The sequence below is a fragment of the Mustela erminea genome, chromosome 2 (genome assembly GCF_009829155.1).
Source record: "Mustela erminea isolate mMusErm1 chromosome 2, mMusErm1.Pri, whole genome shotgun sequence".
NCBI lineage: Eukaryota > Metazoa > Chordata > Mammalia > Carnivora > Mustelidae > Mustela > Mustela erminea.
Window position 1 is genome coordinate 46,131,069 of NC_045615.1, and position 18,802 is coordinate 46,149,870.

The following is an 18,802-nucleotide window of genomic DNA, read 5'->3' on the forward strand; positions in this document are numbered from 1 at the left end:
CTGAGATCCATATCTCCTTCGACCCAGAAGGTGAAAATGTTAGAGATGGTTCCCCCAGGGCAGCACCCCATGACGAGAACGGCAATAGCTTGGACGGGCTTCAGAGAGAAACTGATGGCCAGGAGATAGGCTGTGAGAGGCATGAGGCCAAACTGGCAGAGGAGTCCCACAGCAATGCCCCAGGGTCTCCTGATGTGTGCCCAGAGCTTCTGGAACTCCACAGAGCATCCCAGGGAGAACATGAGCAGGCCCATCATCACGGCGGACACCACTGTGAAAACGAGTTCGAGGTTCCCATGTGCCTCCGGTCCCACCGGCAGCTCCTCCTCTGAACTGTTAGCAGCACAGGCTGAGCTGCTGGAACAGTTGGCTCTCATCTCTTCATCTCCTTAAGGCAGCATCACAAATGAACGTCTGCTGCGATGGCTGGGCAGGTCTCGGCCACGTTTTGTAATAATGCAACCAAGTCATGCATGGAGAATCATTCCAATGCTTATTGGCCAGCCAGGTGATTCAGCCTAATCTGATCAATGCATTCATGAATGGCATTATAAAAGTAATTATCATGGGCACGAAACATATAATAAACTGCAGTAAGTAAGGCTTTCCACTTCTGTTCTTACTCACCACTGAATATTCAAGTGAAATGAGACAAGCAAATTTATTGTCAAGTGGAGTGACTGGGCTGTGTCGTCAGCATCACATTGTGTTCCAGGAAAATGGGTTGAGTGCCAAGACGTAATTTGTCCAAATTCAATGGGGATTTCAAAGAACCAGGATGCAATGCTTTCTGGGGAGGAAGGCTAACTGGAAAAAACAAAGGCACTAAGCCAAAGCCACTCCCCCTCGCATTAGCAAAACATTTCTGTTGAAAATATTAAAGCAAAAGTTCAGTTAAGAAAATGTCAGGAGGGAGCAAGGATCGATCGTTTCAGGAGTGCTTCAGAATTGGTCTCAATTTTTCTTCTTTATTGATTCCTCTTTTTTTTTTTTTTTCAAGTATGCGCCAAACCCAACCTAGGGCTTGAACTCAGGACCCTGAGGTCAGGAGTTGCATGCTCTACTGACTGAGCCAGCCAGGCATCCCTCAGTTTGTCTTCTTTTTCTACTAGAATTTGTATCTGAAGCCAGTAATTAAACAACCTGTAAGAATAATATGGTATTAAGCACCTGAATTGTTTCATCGAACATGTGAAAACTCATTTATGTACCCAAAATAATACAAGGAAGCTGTCACTTTCTTTTGGAGAACAGAGTCGGCTTTGGGATGCCACACCCTGGGTCTCGTGATGAGGTCTGGGAATTCTGGAAGAGAATGTAATAAAGAGCTTGTCTTGAAGGCTGGGGATAGTCTGAGGCCAGCCTCTGACCGCAATGGCCCAGGGGCCCTTCTCTTTGTCTTAACCACACAGACACACATTTCATTGGAAAACCAGACAAGGAAAATATGGTTCCATGAAACTAAACCTACAAAAGAGCAGATGCCACACCCTTTCTCACAGAGAGCAGAAAGTTTATTTATGGGGTAATGGTTGGTGACAAGGTACACTTTATAAAACACCTCTACATGTCTTAAGAGGAATATTAGCTATGCATTGTTTATTTTGGGATTAGCAAATTATTTTCCATGACAAAATGCTCTGAGCATGTCTGCTACATAAAAATACAAATTAAGGAGCACCTGGGTGGCTCAGTTGGTTAAGCATCTGCCTTTGGCTCAGGTCATGATGCTGGGGTCCTGGGATCAAGTCCACATCAGGCTCCCCACTCAGCCGGGAGTCTGCTTCTCTCTCTGCCCCTCCTGCTTGTGCTCTCTGTCTCCCTCTCAAAATCTTGAAAAAATACAAATAAAATACAAATGCGAAATAAAATCTGACAATTTGAGGGATACCTAGGTGGCTCAGTTGGTTGACCTTCCAAACCTTGGTTTTTCCTCAGGTCATGATCTCAGGGTTGTGAGACTGAACCGGGTATGTCACACTCAGCGGGGAGTCTGCTTGAGTCTCTCCCTCTCCCTCTGCCCCTCCCCCACTAAAATAAAGAAATAAATCTTTAAGAAAAAATCTGACTATTTGAAGAAAGTGGAGAGTATAAACTGGCTTAAGCAAAGACACTGTAAAAGCAGCTCTGAACGTAGAAACTCGCTAGAAGCCGTCAGAGGTCAGCATGAGGACCTACTGGCACCAACTCTTGATTCAAGCCCAAGAATAAGCCAGCGTTTACACCAAGCTTGGTAAGTCTGTCAGAAGACAACCCAGGAGGCGCCGGGGTGGCTTAGTAAGTTCAACATCTGCCTTCAGTTCAGGTCATGATCCCAGGATCCTGAGATCCAGTCCCGCAGCAGGCTCCCTGCTTAGTGGGGAGCCTGCTTCTCTCTCTGCCTGCTGCTCCCCCTGCTTGTGTGCTCTCTTTTCTCTCTCTTTGATAGACAAACAAATGAATAAATAAAATCCTTAAAAAAAAAAAATGAAGAAGAAGAAGAAGACAACCCAGAACCACCTGTGCTGTATCAGTGAAAAGCTCAGCAGAGAAATGGACAGTTAGGAATGAGTTAGGTCTTTGGAAAGCTTTGTGCTTCCAGCTGAAGGGGGCAGAGATGTGATAGAGCTGAGGAAGAATGGAGGAGGAAGACAGAACATTTTCTAAACACCTACTAGGTGACGGTATGCTGGGTCCTTCACACATACATGTCTGTGTCTAGTGCAGCAGAACTTTCTTTGGTTTTTATTTTAGTGAGAGAAGGTTGTCACATTATTTCTGTCTGGATAATGTCAAAAGGCCTTTGACATACCCTCTTTGTTCCTGGAAGTCACTCAAAGGCCCTTCTTAGTTAACCAAATTTGAGTTTAATGAGACATTCATCATCAAGGACCTAATAGGAACTTTTGCTTAGTACTCAGCTCTGATAGCTGGGAAGAAAGGGGCTCCATTGCATAGTGGATGTTAGGAGCTTCCTGAAAGGGAAAGTGACTTTGGACCCTTACCCTTTGAAATAAAGTGCTATCAGAATTTCTCAAACGAGTTAGGATGGTTTCAACTGAGGTCCACTGTCGGGAAAAGATACTAAAGTCCAGTGACCCACCATGAAAGCAAGGGGTGTCTGGACAATTTCCTCTAGATCAAGTCACCCTGGCACAGACATCACAGGATGATACAGGGTACAGTGACTGAGTATGTGGATATAACCTAAAAAAAAGTAACCTTGAGAGGTCAAGCTTCAGCCCCGCCATGTTGTATGCAAAGATCTGGACTAGAAGGGGCAAGGCAGCAGTGCACAACAGACCATCTGATTGGGTGGAAACAACTGATTGAAAAGGTCCCAACAAAGCAGCAGCAGCTGCAAACAGGGCCTACCAGTGGATGCCAGGTTTTTCCCAGTTTGTCCCCATCCTGGGAAGGAAACTCCCTTGAAAGAGTAAGCTCCTGGAGCTCTTGTAGTTTGTAGAAGAGATTTGAGGGGCACCTGGGTGACTCAGTTGGTTCACCATTAGACTTTTGATTTCAGCTCCAGGTCATGATCTCAGGGTCCTGGGATCATGCTCAGCACAAATTCTGCTTGGGATTCTCCCTCTCCATCTCCCTCAATCCCTCTCCCCACTCACGATCTCTCTGTCTCTCTAAAATAAATAAATAAATCTTTTTAAAAAAATTGTAAAGGAGATTTTCAATAGGGGATCCTAAATGTAATTGGCATGTAGGGATTCAAGTGATTAAAAATTTTTAAAAGGAATGTCCAAATTTATACCCTAAGAGTGAAGCAGTTCATGAGATCCGATTCAATCTTCACATCCATTCTAAGAGGTAACTACTACCATTCCTGCTTCCCAGATAAGGAAACAAAGGCCTACTAGGGTCCTATGATTTGTCCAGGGTTATTAGACAAGTCAGTTAACATTAGGATTAAAATCCTAGGCTAATTCTCAGCCTATCGTCATTTCCCTTGAACACATAGATGGGAAGCAATGAAAGCAGTCAATAACAGAATCATTCTGAGAAAACTATTAGTTAAACATAGCTGACGTATAAAATACCACAATTTGGAATAAACATGGAAAAACAGACCAACTAATCCTTAATTTCTCAATTTATCTCACAAGCTTAAAATGCACCTGAATCTGTGCCACATATATACACCTTAGTTTTGAGATCCAGCTACACAAATCACAGGAAATATCTCCTGTATTTCTATTCTCTGCAAATAGAATTAAAGGTGAAAGATACTCTTCAAGAAAACCAACTGAAAAGCCAGGCTCGGGGCGCCTGGGTGGCTCAGTGGGTTAAAGCCTCTGCCTTCGATTCAGGTCATGATCCCAGGGTCCTGGGATCAAGCCCCACATTGGGCTCTCCGCTCAGTGGGAGCCTGCTTCCCCCTCTCTCTCTGCCTGCCTCTCTGCCTGCTTGTGATCTCTGTCTGTCAAATAAATAAAGAAAGAAAGAAAAAAGAAAAGCCAGACTCTTCTGTCTAGGAATATAAAGGTTGAAAGGAATGTGCCAAAATGAAAGGTAGTTCAACATGGTTAAGAAACTGTTCAGCAAACTCTGAAAATTAGTATAAGGGGAAACATCTAGATGCTTGAAGGACATAAAGAATCCTATAGGTTCCAGGGTGCCTGGCTGGCTCAGTTTGTAGAGCATGTAACTCTTGATCTTAGGGTCTTGAGTTCAAGCCCCATGTTGGGCTAGAGATTACTTTAAGAAAAAAAGGGGGGTGCCTGGGTGTCTCAGTGGGTTACGGCTCTGCCTTCGGCTCAGGTCGTGATCTCAGTCAGGGTCCTGGGATATAGCCCCGAATCGGGCTCTCTGCTCGGTGAGGAGCCTGCTTCCTCCTCTCTCTCTACCTGCCTCTCTGCCTACTTGTGAGCTCTCTCTGTCACATAAATAAATAAAATCTTTAAAAAGGGGCGGGGGGCGCACCTGGGTGGCTCAGTCTGTTAAGCCTCTGCCTTCAGCTCAGGTCATGATCCCAGGATTCTGGGATCAAGCCCCACATCAGGCTCTCTGCTCAGAAGGGAGCCTGCTTCCCCGTCTCTCTCTCTGCCTGACTCTCTGCCTACTTGTGATCTCTCTTTCTGTCAAATAAATAAATAAAATATTTTAAAAAAAAGATCCTATACGTTCCAAGAGCTTAGGTAAACTCGTGAGATAGATCCAAAACAAAAGGAAACTATGTATTTAATCCAAACTAATTATTTATTATTAATTTAATCCAAATTAATTATTTATCCAACCCAAAACTAAAGGAAATTGGCAGTAAGACAATAGACTGTTACATGACATAAGGTAAAAAACCTAATTCTATTTTTTTTTTAAAGCCAAACCTCAAAAATAAAAATGCTATCACCTTGCAGGAAAAAAAAACAGCCCAGAACTTGAACAGAAAATTCACAAAACAGCAGTTAACAATCATAGGGGGACAAAAACATAGAAATCAACATCAGTAATAATTTTTAAGTATATTAAAATAATATAATACATGTTGCCTATCACTAAGAAAACAATTTAAAGATGAATGTTCCTTGTTGATAAAAGTTGAGTGAAAGTATATTCTCATATACTGTAGGTAGGATTGAAAATTCATGTAAACTTTCAGGGAAAAGTCTGGCACTATGTCACAGAGCCTTTGTCACTGTAAGTCTAAAACCCTGTCTTCATAAATAACCTTCAATACTGGCAGAAATTTATTGGGGCAAATGATTTCATTTGGGGCAAATGATTCCATAATAGCATTGTTTGTTGGTTTGTTTAAAGATTGATTGATTGATTTGACAGACAGAGCACAAGAAAGGGGAGCAGGGAAGGGAGAAGCGGACTCCCTGCTGAGCAGGGAGCCTGATGTGTGGCTCAATCCCAGGACCCTGGGATCATGACCTGAGTCCAAGGCTGACGCTTAACAGACTGAGCCACCCAGCTGCCCCAGCATTGTTATTTAGAAATACATTCTTATTTATATTACCATTGCTATTTATAGATCAAGAAAACTGGGAATTTAAATTCCCAAAGTGAGGGGCGCCTGGGTGGCTCAGTGGTTAAATTCCCAAAGTGAGACTAATTTAAGTATACTATGATACAATGAGATTCTGTGCAGCTATTTAAAATGTAAATATTTTGACAATGAGAAATGTTTTTATTAAAAGGTAAAGCAAAAAAAAAAAAAAAAAAAGATATAGATAGGTACAGATAGAATGCTCCCAGCCATGTTAAAATAGTAAGCACATAGGGGTACCTGGCTGGCTCAGTCAGAAGAGCATCGGACTTCTGATCTTGGGGTTGTGAGTTCGAGTCCCACCTTGGATGTAGAGAATACTTAATAAACAAAAACTTAAAATAATAAATAATAATAACATAAAGAGACCAAATTCAACTGCAGAAATTCAGTGATTGCTTCTGTATGTAGGATTATGGATGAATTTTTTTCGTTATACTTTCGGTACTATGTCATACCTTTGAAATGGCCACAAATTACTGTTTTATAATTAAGGAAAAAGGAACAGAGACAGACGAAGTTGTGGTTATTTCAAGCAGCTCCTAAAACGTGATAAGAGCCTGATGACTCTAAGGTGCCAGACTGCTGAGATGACTCAATCACTGTCTTTGTTCTTGGGTTTTTATAAGGGAGACTCACAAATACCAAAGCTTCCAGGTAAGAGATACCTGCAGAAAATGGAATGTAAGGGCGTGAGAAGAACTGACAGGCCAAGACAGGACACAGAAAAGCGGGCTGACAAAGTGTTTACCCTGAAACAGCACCCCTCCACCTTCAGAATAAAATAACCAGAAGGGAAAATGAAGCACCTGGAATCAACTGGAAAGACGTGTTTACCTGCACAGGTGGGATGCTAGTTATTATAGTATTTGTGTCCTTTTCCCAACAACCTTTTCTGGCCTCAGCTCGTCAGATCAGATGTTATTGTGATCTCTCTCTGTCAAGTAAATAAATAAAATCTTTAAAAAAAAAAAAAAAAGATTATAACCATAAGGGGCATCTGGGTGGCTCAGTGAGTTAAAAGCCTCTGCCCTCGGCTCAGGTCATGATCTCAGGGTCCTGGGATCGAGCCCCGCATCGGGCTCTCTGCCAGGCAGGGAGCCTGCTTCCCCCTCTCTCTCTGCCTGCCTCTCTGCCTACTTGTGATCTCTATCAAATAAATAAATAAAATCTTTAAAAAAAAAAGATTATAACCATAAAAAAAGAGAGAGGGAGAGAGATTATAACCATAAATTTTCATGGACTGTTGGGGCAACTGGGTGGCTCAGTCAGCTAAGCATCCAACTCTTGGTTTCGGCTCAGGTCATGATTTGGGGTCCTGGGATCAAGATCCACCCAGGCTCTGCGCTTGGCGTAGAGTCTGCTTCAGACTCTCTCTCCCTCCACCTCTGCTGCTCCCCCGCTTGTGCTCTTGCTCTTGCTCTCTCTCAAATAAATAAAATCTTTTAAAAAAAATTGGGGGGGAGGTGCCTGGGCATTAAGTGTCTGCCTTTAGCTCAGGTCATGATCCCAGAGACCCAGGATCAAGTGCCCCCATCGGGCTCCCTACTCAGCAGGAAGCCTGCTTCTCCCTCTCCCACTCCCTCTGCTTGTGTTCCCTCTCTTACTATCTCTCTTTCTCTGTCAAAAAAATAAATAAAATCTTTAAAAAAGAAAAATAAAATTTTTTTCAGAGTGTCTGACCCCTAGAATTATAAGAAAATCTTGAATGGATAAGATTAATGGGATTTGTCAGCCATTGGAGAAATAACTGATTCTGATTTTCTGTGATGATAACAGTAAAACCAACTAGCATGTATTGAGTCTTTCCTATGTACCAGGTCCTGTGATAGGTCTCTATATGTGCAGGGTGGTAGAACACGCCGCCCCAAAATATGCCACTTTCACATAAGGATTATTTTGAGCAGAAGACAATTAAGAAGCAGATACAAGCACAGCTCCCTGCCTTCCCTCTATATGCCTGAAAATAGGACATAAATGTGTAAAGGTGTCTCTCTTTCCCTCTCTACCAGGAAGGACAGAAGCTAACCCCAAGAGATCCCTCTAGACCCTACTAGCCCAGAGGAATCTATCCCAGAGGAATCTACAGAAAAAAATCTTGCTAAAACTAGGCCTTATCTACAGTTAGTTTGCCCATATATTTGCCTTCCCACAATTTGCCACCCCTACAGGCTCAAACTCCTTTTTCTTTGTCTTGTCACTTCTCTCTCATTCTTTTAAGATGCCATATAAGCCCAAATTCTAACACCTCTTTAAGTTACTCATCTCTGAGTGTGCCCATGTGTATTTGCAACGGACATGTTAATAAACTTCCTTTCCCTCATTAACCTTTTTGTCTAGTTTACAGGGCCCCAGCTGGAGAGTCCAAGGTGGGGAAGAAAAAAAAAAAATATCTCAGTTAATCCTCCCAACAATCTTATCACTCAGGTACCATTATTACCCTCATTTACTCAGGAATGGGGAGAAACTTATAGAAGTTAAACAACCTTCCAGAGGCTAAGTTAGAAAATGATAAAGCAAGATCACAGGAGTCAAATCTGGGGTCTATACCATTCACGAAAAATAGATGAAATCATGAGAGTTTACAAGTTCCACTCATATAAAATATTATTCCTGCCACTCAAACTATATGTCACATCCTGGTCATTCTTCTTCACCTTCCTAAACCCTTAACTCACGTGCCTTTTCAGATGACGCAGCAGTGCACAGAAAAGGTGCTGACTGACATTGTGAAAGAACAAGAGCCAAAGAGAGGAACGTCCTAATTCCCACGGCTGAGCAACTCTTATTTTGAAGTAGCTACCTGAGTCAAACACGCAGGATCCTAAATTCAAGGAATACGACCTAGCATTCGCTGTAGGTTGTAAGCTATTTCATAGCAGCCTCCCTAAAAGAATATATAAGCAACATAGATCCTTGACCACATGCCCCAACTACCCCCAGGAAGAAGGGTAGGAGCAGAGAAAGCAAGATACTTTTCAGTAATGCTGAAAAGGGTTCTTTATATGCTTTTTATACTTTTATATGCTTTCAACAGAGGTTAAGCCCTCAAGCCTTGGCTTGAAAAGGATCAGAAGTGTTTTTTCTCCACTCTCCATTGCTAAGCCAGAGGCCATGCACCTAGTACTCAAGCCAAAATCAATCAAAATAAAGGCTGCTGCTGAGCTCAAGCGTCTGCATTTTACAGGAAAACCAGGCCTCAATGGCAAGCATCTGGTCTGAGCTTCCAGCTTTTTGATCTGACATTTTCTAGCTACTGTGCCTGGAACAGTCAAAGTACTCAATAAATATTAGCTATTGTGTTGGTTATTATTATCAATAGCATCTGCTGCATCTCACCCAGAAAAATAACAATGTCAGTATCAAAAAATAAATAAATTCTCCTTTGCTCCTGCTTCCAATTTTCTGATTTTTCAAAACCTTTTGTTACAGCTTAGAAAATTTCTTTCAAATACTAAGAGAGCCATAAGGGATAAAAGATATATATACACTTGTCATGTGATTGCATGATAAAATAAAACCAAAATTAGGAAATATACCTCCTCTCAAATTGAAGGAAATCATGCTAGCTATTTCCACGGCTCGTGTGAAGCAATTTCACTGTTGTTAAACTGCCCTGCTAGCTTTCTGATGGTCAGCTTCCTGGGAACACTTGAGCTCTGATACGACAGAGCTTCTGGGGAAGGAGGTAGTGCAGGGAAGGCAGCCCAGTATACAGTTGTGTGTTGGGTTCACGTTGTGCTCATCTTACCTGTTCTACATAGCAGGAGACTAAATGCCAACACTAAATAGTCCTCTAGTGAGCAATCTCTGAAACCTTGAAAGAAGAAGTCTGCTTCTAGAACTAGGAAGGACTTGCTGTGACAGAAAGGTAATTCCACGTAAGAAAAACATGTCACCTGCAACTGCAGCCCAGGGAGGTGACGACACCCACATTTCAATGCTGTGAAAGTTGCAAGGAGCAGAACAAGTCCGTAGAGTGAAGACAGATAATTCAAAGAGAAGGAAAGGGACTGAAACTGAAAGGAGATATGAATGGAAGGCAGAAGCCTACTAGAAAATTTGAAAACAGAGCCTGAGACTCCAGATACGCTGGCAACATTGCCTTCCCTAGGGACCAATTAAGACTACTATTTGATGCCCATAATTCCAAATAAAGTAAGCCAAGATTCCTAGGTTCTTCTCATATGTTATATCAGTTCTGAGGTACAATGAAAACATCCATAAACTTCCCTATCAATGCCCCTATTGTCTGATTCCTTCCCCTTTGTCTCCCAAATGAAGCGAAAGAAAACTAGAATTGAATTTCACCTTGAGGTCCCTGATGGTGGATTGATGACTCAGTGAAGTTGGAATAGTTTCAGCAACCCCTTGGCCATGTGCCCCCAAATACCGAAGAAAGAACACCAGGTCTGTGGCCCATGATCTCCTCAAAGACTAAAGGGCCAAACCTTTTCTTTGTAAGTATCCATCCTGTCTTCTCTCCATTATGGTGTATCAATTGTGTTAGGGTTAATGGAGTATTATTTAGCCATCGGTTGCAAGATCCAGACTCAAGACCACTGAAATTCTGGATGCAGAGTTGTTGTATAACTCTATACAATTTTGAGAATTTTATTTGAGGTTTTATAATATGGAAAGAAGAGTATGATTGAATGTAAGTAGCCAAAAGAGAACTGGAGACATCTAGCTCATGCTAATTGCTGTCCAGCATTCCTCCTCTTCTTGTCATGGGCTGCATTTCTTTTGGGGAAATACCCCCACCTCAGGATTCTCAGCCCTGCAGTTTGACCCAAACCTCTGTTTCAGCAATGTGTCCTGAGTAGCTTAAGCCAATCAGCTAAATCAGGGTCTCGCAGCCTTGACACCATTGACACTTGGGGCTGGAAATCTCTTTGTTGTCAGGGGATGTCCTGTGTGTTGTAGGATAGCTGGTGGCATCCCTGGACTTCACCCATTAGATGCCCTTATGATATCCTATAGTTAAGTTAGCCAAAAACGTTTACAGACATCGCCAAATGTCCTGACGGGGGAGGAAGGCAAAAATCACCCTTCATGGAAAACCACTGAGCTAAACTCAACCCTCACTCCAAATTCTAGTAAAGGACCTACTTGCCCCATACCAGCCATATTTTCCAATTTTCACTTTCTCAACAAGCTATAGACATTGGGCCAAAGATGGACCAAGCATAGTCTTCTTTTTTTTTTTTTTAAGATTTTATTCATTTATTTGACAGAGAGAGTTATCAAGAGAGGAAACACAAGGAGGAGAGGGAGAGGGAGAAGCAGACTCCCTGCTGAGCAGGGAGCCTGATACAGGGCTCGATCCCAGGACCCTGGGATCATGACGCGAGCTGAAGGCAGATGCTTAACAACTCAGCCACCCAGGCGCCCCAAGCATAGTCTTCTGAAAAAGGTTAGACTTAGAATTCACGTGGATCTAGAATTCCATCTCACCATAGGGAGGTTACAAATCCTTCACCTAACCCCTGACTCCTTCAAAACTAAATGAGGGATCTGGAAATGGACAAGGCTAAACATGTACCTGGCATACAACCCAGCCATTCCTCTCCTTGAGATGCTCCATTCAAAATGAACGAAAGGACGTGCCCATACAACGCTCACGGCAGCTGTATTTCTAAGCGTTCAGAACTAGAAACCGATCAACAAGGTTATGGATAAACAAAGGGTAAGATATCCATGCAACGGAAAACCACTCAGCAATGAAAAGGAACACATGTACGACAACATGGATGACTCTCAAATACGCTGAGTAAAAGAAGCCGGATCCCAAAAAAAGTACATATTGTATGATTCCATGTATCTAAAATCCTCAAAAACACAAATTAACCTATAGTGCCAGAACGCAGCTACATCAGTGATTGCTTGGGGGTGGGAGTGGGGGCATGCAGGGTGGGGGCTGAGGAAAGAAGAGCAGTGAAAAGGGATGGATTACAAGGGCACAAGAAGACTCTTGAGGGGATGACTATGCTCATTACCTTGATCGTGATGATGATCCCACAGGTGTCAAAACTCATTACCTTGTAATTCAAATATGTACAGTTTATGGTATAGCCAATCATACCCAATAAAACTGGAAAAAAAAAAATGTGTGTCAAAGCATATATAGGAAGGGGCTCCTGGCTGGCTCATTCAGCAGAGCATGCGACTCTTGATCTCTGGGTTGTGAGCTCAAACCCCACGTTGGGTGTAGAGATTACCTTTTTTTTTTTTTAATTTGAGAGAGAGAAAGAGACAACACGAGCAGAGGAGAGGAGCAGGGGAGAGGGAGAAGTAGTCTCCCGCTGAGCAGGGAGCCCTACATAGGGCTCGATCCCAGGACCCTGGGATCATGAACTGAGCCCAAGGTAGATGTTTAACTGCCTGAGCCACCCAGGTGCTCCTAGAGACTACTTTAAAAAAAAAAAAAAGGATATATAGGGAGGAAACAGCAGAAGTCGAATCATCCGATCACTCTCTCCAAACGTGACACCTTTTCATGCTCACTTCGGCAGCACATATACAAAAGCACATATTCAACAATTTTTAAGGTAATATGCTCATTCATTAAAGAAATATCAATAGAATGGCTACTGTGGGTATATACTCTTGTAGACAACAGAAACACCATGGAGAAATAACAAACAAGTAAGCAAATAAATAACTGCAGATAATTGCTGTAAAGGAATTAAAAAAGCGTGCTATCACAGAAAGTGACTGAGTAAAAGGAAAGTCTAATTTATCAGGGTTGGGGGGTTGTGGGGGGTGGTCATAGTAAGCCTCCTTCCAGAGATGTCCTTTGAATGGGCCCTAAATAGTTAGGAAACATCTCTGTGACAGTCTGAGGGAAGACAACCTTGGGGAAACTAAACAGCAAGTACAAATGTTCCAAGGCAGAAACAAGTCTGATATGTCAGATGCAGGATTATGTTAATGTTTTGCACCCAGTAGGACTGAGAGATGAGTGGGAACAGGTCCAAAAGGAAAGCAAGTATCAAATAACAAACTTAGGGCCTTGTAGGCCGCAGGAAAGGGTATTACTCGGGGGAGAGAGGTGATCTTTTTGGCAAAGATATGAATGCTACTTTTTGAAGTTTTGTTTGTTTTTTAAGTAATCTCTGCATCCATGGTGGGGCTCAAAAGTCATGATCCTGAGATCAAGAGTCCATGTTCTTCCGACAGGGTCAGCCAGGGGCCTCTGCACGAGTGCCCTTAAAAAATCACTATGGCTGCTAAGGGAAGACAAAAGAAAGCCAAAGACGAATGCAAGAAGATCAGTTATGGGCCTTTTTCTGTGTTCCAAACAAGAGATGGTGGAGGGCTGGATAAATGTGACAGAGGCGGAGAAAGAATGGATACATGTGGGAAATTTTCTGAAGACAGACCCAACAAGAGTTGCAGACGGATTGAACTGGGAGGAAAGAGGAAGGGACACTAGGTTTTTGGTCTACATAATAGAATAGAAACTGCACCGTTTACTAAAATGAAAAGACGATAACCATTCTTAAGACCACAATAAAAAGAGGCTGAAGAAACCAAGGGAAAGCAAGAGCCCAATAATTTATCTGAGATGACACCACTATTAAGTGGTGGGACCGGTATTCAGTCCTGGGTGGTCCATGCCCTACACCTAAAGCTCTAAATCTGTTCTACACTGGATATAAATATAGTACTTAAAGGAAGTGAACAAAGGGAGAGTTCTTTTTTTCCCCTTTATGCTTGCTGCCCTGTCAGCCATTGGTGAAAGTTCCGCCCCATCAAGACCCTGGCCCAGCCCCGTCCACAAACTTTCCCCCTCTGATGTTAGAACTCTGCTCTGCTTTGTAATTGTCCTTTCTTTCTTGCAGGGTCATTGTGAGGACTACAGGATATAAATAGAGCAACTGAAAGAGTTTCTACATCTAAGATTTTATTATATGGGTTTTTCTTTTCTCCTTTCCCTTCTCTCTCCCCCTCTTCTGACCCCATGTTTTCATTGATGACAATTTTTATCAACTGAAAAAAATGAAGATTCTTTCCAAAAATTTCAGCTATTTATTGTTAAATTTCTATACTATAATATTTTTCATTAAAAATAAAATACAGCATGCAATTCACCGAGGGTTTCAGTATCTAAGCTATCTTCCCTTACAGGTATGTGTCTTCTACATGCCAACCAAAGTTTCAGAATGTTCACTACCACTCCTTGTTTATTCTTCGCACTCCTCCTGATGAGCCCAAAGATACCCATGGTTTCACCTTTCTTCCCCGTACCCACTCCTCTCTGTAAAACCCACCACTCATGTCTACCAAGAACTTCCAATACCAACTTACCTAAAATTAACATAGCTCTTACACTTCCAAGACAATTCTTCCCTTCTTGAACCCATAGTCTGGAATTCGCCCTAAATTCCTCTCCTTCATTCACCCACATCCCCTCATGCAACCACATCCAATCAATGGCACCATCTTGTGGTTTCTACTTCTTCCATGACCCCTGAGTCAGGCCTATATTAGCCAAGCCACCTCTTTTCCTTAAGTTACACATGGTCACACCTGGATTACTGGGAGAGCTCTTCATGTGAAAGACAGAAATAAAAATTAACAGAAAAACAGTGTTGAGGAAACACATACAATTCAGGGAGAATAATTCTCTAACCTCTCTCTAAATAACCATTTTCTTAAAATTAGGTCTTTGCATTTTCATGTCATCTGCATATATTTGTGTGTGTTTCACATGCTCCAAGGACATCCCAGAGAGACAACACAAAATTAACCAAAAGCAAAAGGACGATTTTGGAGGAAAACACAAGCAGAAAGTAAGTTCTACTTGCCACTTTAAAAGTACCACATGAGAGGGGTCCTTGGGTGACTCGGTCAGATGAGTCTCCAACTCTTGATTTAGCTCAGGTCTTGATCTCAGAGTTGTGAGTTCAAGCTGCACACTGGGCTCCACACTGGGCATGGAGCCTAGATAGATAGATAGATAGATGGATAAAAATAAAGTATGGCATAAGAATAGTAATTGATGTGCAACTGAACATTGGAAACTACAGAGTTACTGAAATGAAACCTAAAGTTTTTCTTAACCAAATAAAATTTTTTAGTCTACCATAGAAGAATTTTTCTCTGGATGCCTGGCTGGCTCTGTCATTGGAACCTGTGACTCTTGATCTCATGGTTGTGAGTTCAAGCCCCATGTTGGATATGAAGATTACTGAAAAATAAAATCTTAAAAAAAAAAAAAAACAGAATTTTTCTCTCTCCTTTTGGTGTCTCAAAGATGCAAATTCAAAATAATATCTCTGACAAGGAATTTCCTCCTCCCTTGGTGCAATTTTACAAAAATCACAATGACTAATCCCATAAACGACTTAATTCCAGCTACTTTTTCATCTACTTACAGTGTTGTCACGTGTGGTACAAAGGAAGAAGTAAGTGGCAGGAACACAGAAGATCCATCAGAGCTGTCCACCAAACCCCAGGAGCTGGCTCGTCCACCAGTGGACACTTGTAGGTCTGCACCCAACTTCACACAGCAAAAAGCTGGAGACCTTCATTGCCTTTGGATGTGGAAAGCACTGAGTACAGGTTCAATTACGAGATGATATCACTTAGGTGGAAGAGGTCTTCTCAAACCAATTTGCGTTTCCCTTAGGGAAAGCTGAATTTCCTCAGCTACATCCTCCTGACATTTCAGGCGATTCAAGCGCTTCATTTCATACTCCCTTTCAAGTTTCATAGCTGGAAAATAAAATATATGGAGCAATCCAATGGACCTTTTTCACCAGACATAATATTGTTAAAAATGAACATTGAATCACATGTCAAAATTCACATTCTTTGATGCTAAACAAGAAGGGCTACATAGATGAGGGGTATGGTGTGAATGAGTATATTTAAACATTTCTCTGATAATAAGCAAAATAACAGATAAAATTTGCTATTTGCTAAAGTAGCTTTTACAGAACTTACATTCTGCAGAAGGGAGTAGAGTATTCCTAATGGTTTTAGTTTTTTTGAGGTGTAAAGGACTACCAAATGAAATTTCTCCCAAGAATGGCAACTTGATGTTGGCTAGGTTCGTGTACCAGGTCTCTGTAAGCCGTGCAAGTTCCCAAGGTTCCTGTCTGGAGCAAAAATTCATTAATTCATTCAAAAGTATTTACTGAGCATCTATTGTGGGATATACAGAAGACATCTTAATTCTCAGTTCTATTTTCCACTAGACAGTTTCGCTTATGGGGAGATTTCAGGATTTTCCAGAGTTGCAAATTTAGCCAGGATAAACGGCCTTATGTTAAATGTATAATGTAGGGGCACCTGGATGGCTCAGTGGGTTTCAGCTGAGGTCATGATACCAGGGTCCTGGAATGGAGCCCTGCATCATGCTCTCTGCTTGGCGGGGAGCCTGCTTCCCCCTCTCTCTCTGCCTGCCTCTCTGCCTACTTGTGATCTCTATCTCTGTCAAATAAATAAAATCTTTTAAAAAATAAATGTATAATGTTATACACACACACACACACACACACACATACATACATATATTCTAACATAGAGATATAATGAAAAATTACGAATTTTAATGGCAGGAAGTTTTGTTCAAAAATAGCCTCCCTGCAGTCAATCCAACCTTTCCATCTTTTTTAAGAGGATGTGATTAAGAACTGTATGCTCTGGGATGCCTGTGTGGCTTAGTCGGTTAATCATCTGCCTTGGGCTCCGGTCATGATTTCAGCGTCTTGGAATTGGAGTCCCATATCAGGCTCCTTGCTCAGTGGACAGCCTGCTATTCCTTCTGCCTGCCTCTCCCCTTGCTTGTGCTCTTCCTTTCTCTCTGACAGATGAATAAATAAAATCTTAAATTTAAAAAAAAAAAAAGTAGAAGAACTGTATGCTCCAAGTCTTTTATGGCTGATCAGAATTAGGGTCATATTAGGGAAGGGAAAGGGGGAATAATCAAGCATTGAGCAGGATGCTTGACATACACAAACGCTTTGAGTGTGTGATCTTATTTCAATCTTTATAACCACCATGCAGGTAGACAAAGAAACAGAGACTCAGAAGTCAATTAAGAACCAGAGCTGGTACTTAGCCTAGGAGTAGTTATTTAGAAGCACTAGTACCAAGAGAATCCTCAGAAAATTGGAGAAGGGGAGGAAATCCCAAACTATAATACTAAAAATAATCACCATGAACTTCAAATGAATTGTTTTATATATTCTAGTTTGGAAATTTAAAATATCAACTACATGTTTCTCATCTCATAGAGTCTATATGAGTTCATATGCACTAGGAAAGGTAGAAGACCTGCTTTGGTACAAATCAGGGAGATGAGAGTGTGCTGTACATGGGTCTACTTGTTTTCCTCCTCCAACTTCCTTGCCACTTCATCATCTAACTTTAAGGAGGGACTGGAAGTCTACAATTCTTATAAATGCTTTGTGTCACAAGGACACAAAGATGTATTTATAAGAATGTTCACTGAAGCATTCTTTGTCCAAAAAATCTCACAAAATAGCCTTAATGTCTATCAGGAAGAGCCTAGTTAAACACACTGTGGTACATACACAGAATGAAAGAATGAGGTTAATCCTTATATGTTGATTTTGAAAGATGAGGAATAAAACACCTAATTTTTATCTAGCATTCACTGTATGCTGGGCACTATTTTAATCAGTTTGCATATATGGACACTTTTAATTGCCACAGCAACCCTGTGAGGTAGGCAGGTGCTATTATTATGCTCATTTGAAGGATGAGGAAACAGGAGTAGAACAACTTGCTCAAGATCACGAGGCTGTTGTGCTCATGGGTTTAGGATTTGAACCCAGAAAGTCAGACTCTAGAATCTGAGGTCTTACCCATTAGGCTACACAAGATATGGTGGGAGAGGGAACAAAGTTCATAGCTCCCCCCTGCTTGTACTCGATCGTTCTCCCTGTCACTCTCTCTCAAGTAAATAATTTGAAAAAAAAAAAAAAAAATCCTAAGCGGGGGATATACCTGACTCGAAGACATTTTTAGGTAGATTTACACTCTCTATAGAGGAATTTTAACGTAGTTGACAGTAGTAGATATTGCTTCGGAGTAAGAACACAGACTTCCATCCCTGTCACTTGTTTACTTCATGACTGTGTGATTTTGATCAACCCACTTCTCCGAACCTCAGTTTGTATTGCTTCGTTGTAAAGACCAAGTAAGATGATTTATACATTCTTATTAAAAGCATTTCCAAAAAAATAAAAAAAGCATTTCGCATTAGGAACACCTGGGTGACTCAGTGGGTAAAGCCTCTGCCTTGGCTCAGGTCATGATCCCAGGGTCCTGGGATGGAGCCCCACATCTCAGCAGGGAGCCTGCTCCCCCCCACACACACACACCCCTCCCGCCTGCCTCTGTGCCTACTTGTGATCTCTGTCTGTCAAATAAGTAAAGATATTTAAAAAAAAAAAAAAAAAAAGGCATCTCCCTTTAAAAAAAAAAAATCACTATTTCGATAACTGAAAATGCCCAGCCCAGTATCTCATGGGGAACATAAGACTTCCGGTACTTTTATTTTACCAAGGACACTCCCGACCCCCAGTCAATGCTCACAGTGATGAAAATACTTACACGTTATAACAACTGCCCCGCAATATGGTTTTCACTGTGTTCTTTCTTGGCAAGCCGTAAGCCATGGTGAATCACCACGGTCCAACTCCCCAACATAGGTGCCTGATGGAATGACTGGCATACTCTGTTCGCTTTACCTGTAATGTTTGCAACTCACAGAATTAATGGCTTTCACTTTAATACCCACACAATAAAAAGATTTAGAAAGAGCATTTCCGGATGTCA

General features: G+C 41.7%; 2 protein-coding genes across 5 annotated transcripts in view; both read right to left on the minus strand.

Moving 5' to 3' along the window:
- Nucleotides 1-1,033, minus strand: part of SLC10A6 (solute carrier family 10 member 6) — a 29,560-nt gene extending 28,527 nt beyond the window's left edge. For both annotated transcript variants that reach the window (XM_032332814.1, XM_032332813.1), the window contains exon 1: nt 1-1,033. In XM_032332814.1, the coding sequence (XP_032188705.1) occupies nt 1-377 (377 nt within the window). In that variant the 5' untranslated portion in view covers nt 378-1,033.
- The window catches only part of C2H4orf36 (chromosome 2 C4orf36 homolog), an 18,239-nt gene continuing 468 nt past the window's right edge, over nt 1,032-18,802 (minus strand). For all 3 annotated transcript variants that reach the window (XM_032332818.1, XM_032332821.1, XM_032332820.1), the window contains exons 2-5: nt 18,578-18,714; nt 15,938-16,092; nt 15,367-15,706; nt 1,032-1,143 (exon numbers count right to left, since the gene is read on the minus strand). In XM_032332818.1, coding sequence (XP_032188709.1) covers nt 15,573-15,706; nt 15,938-16,092; nt 18,578-18,642 — 354 coding nt within the window. In that variant the 5' untranslated portion in view covers nt 18,643-18,714 and the 3' untranslated portion in view covers nt 1,032-1,143; nt 15,367-15,572. The remainder of the gene's footprint in view (nt 1,144-15,366; nt 15,707-15,937; nt 16,093-18,577; nt 18,715-18,802) is intronic.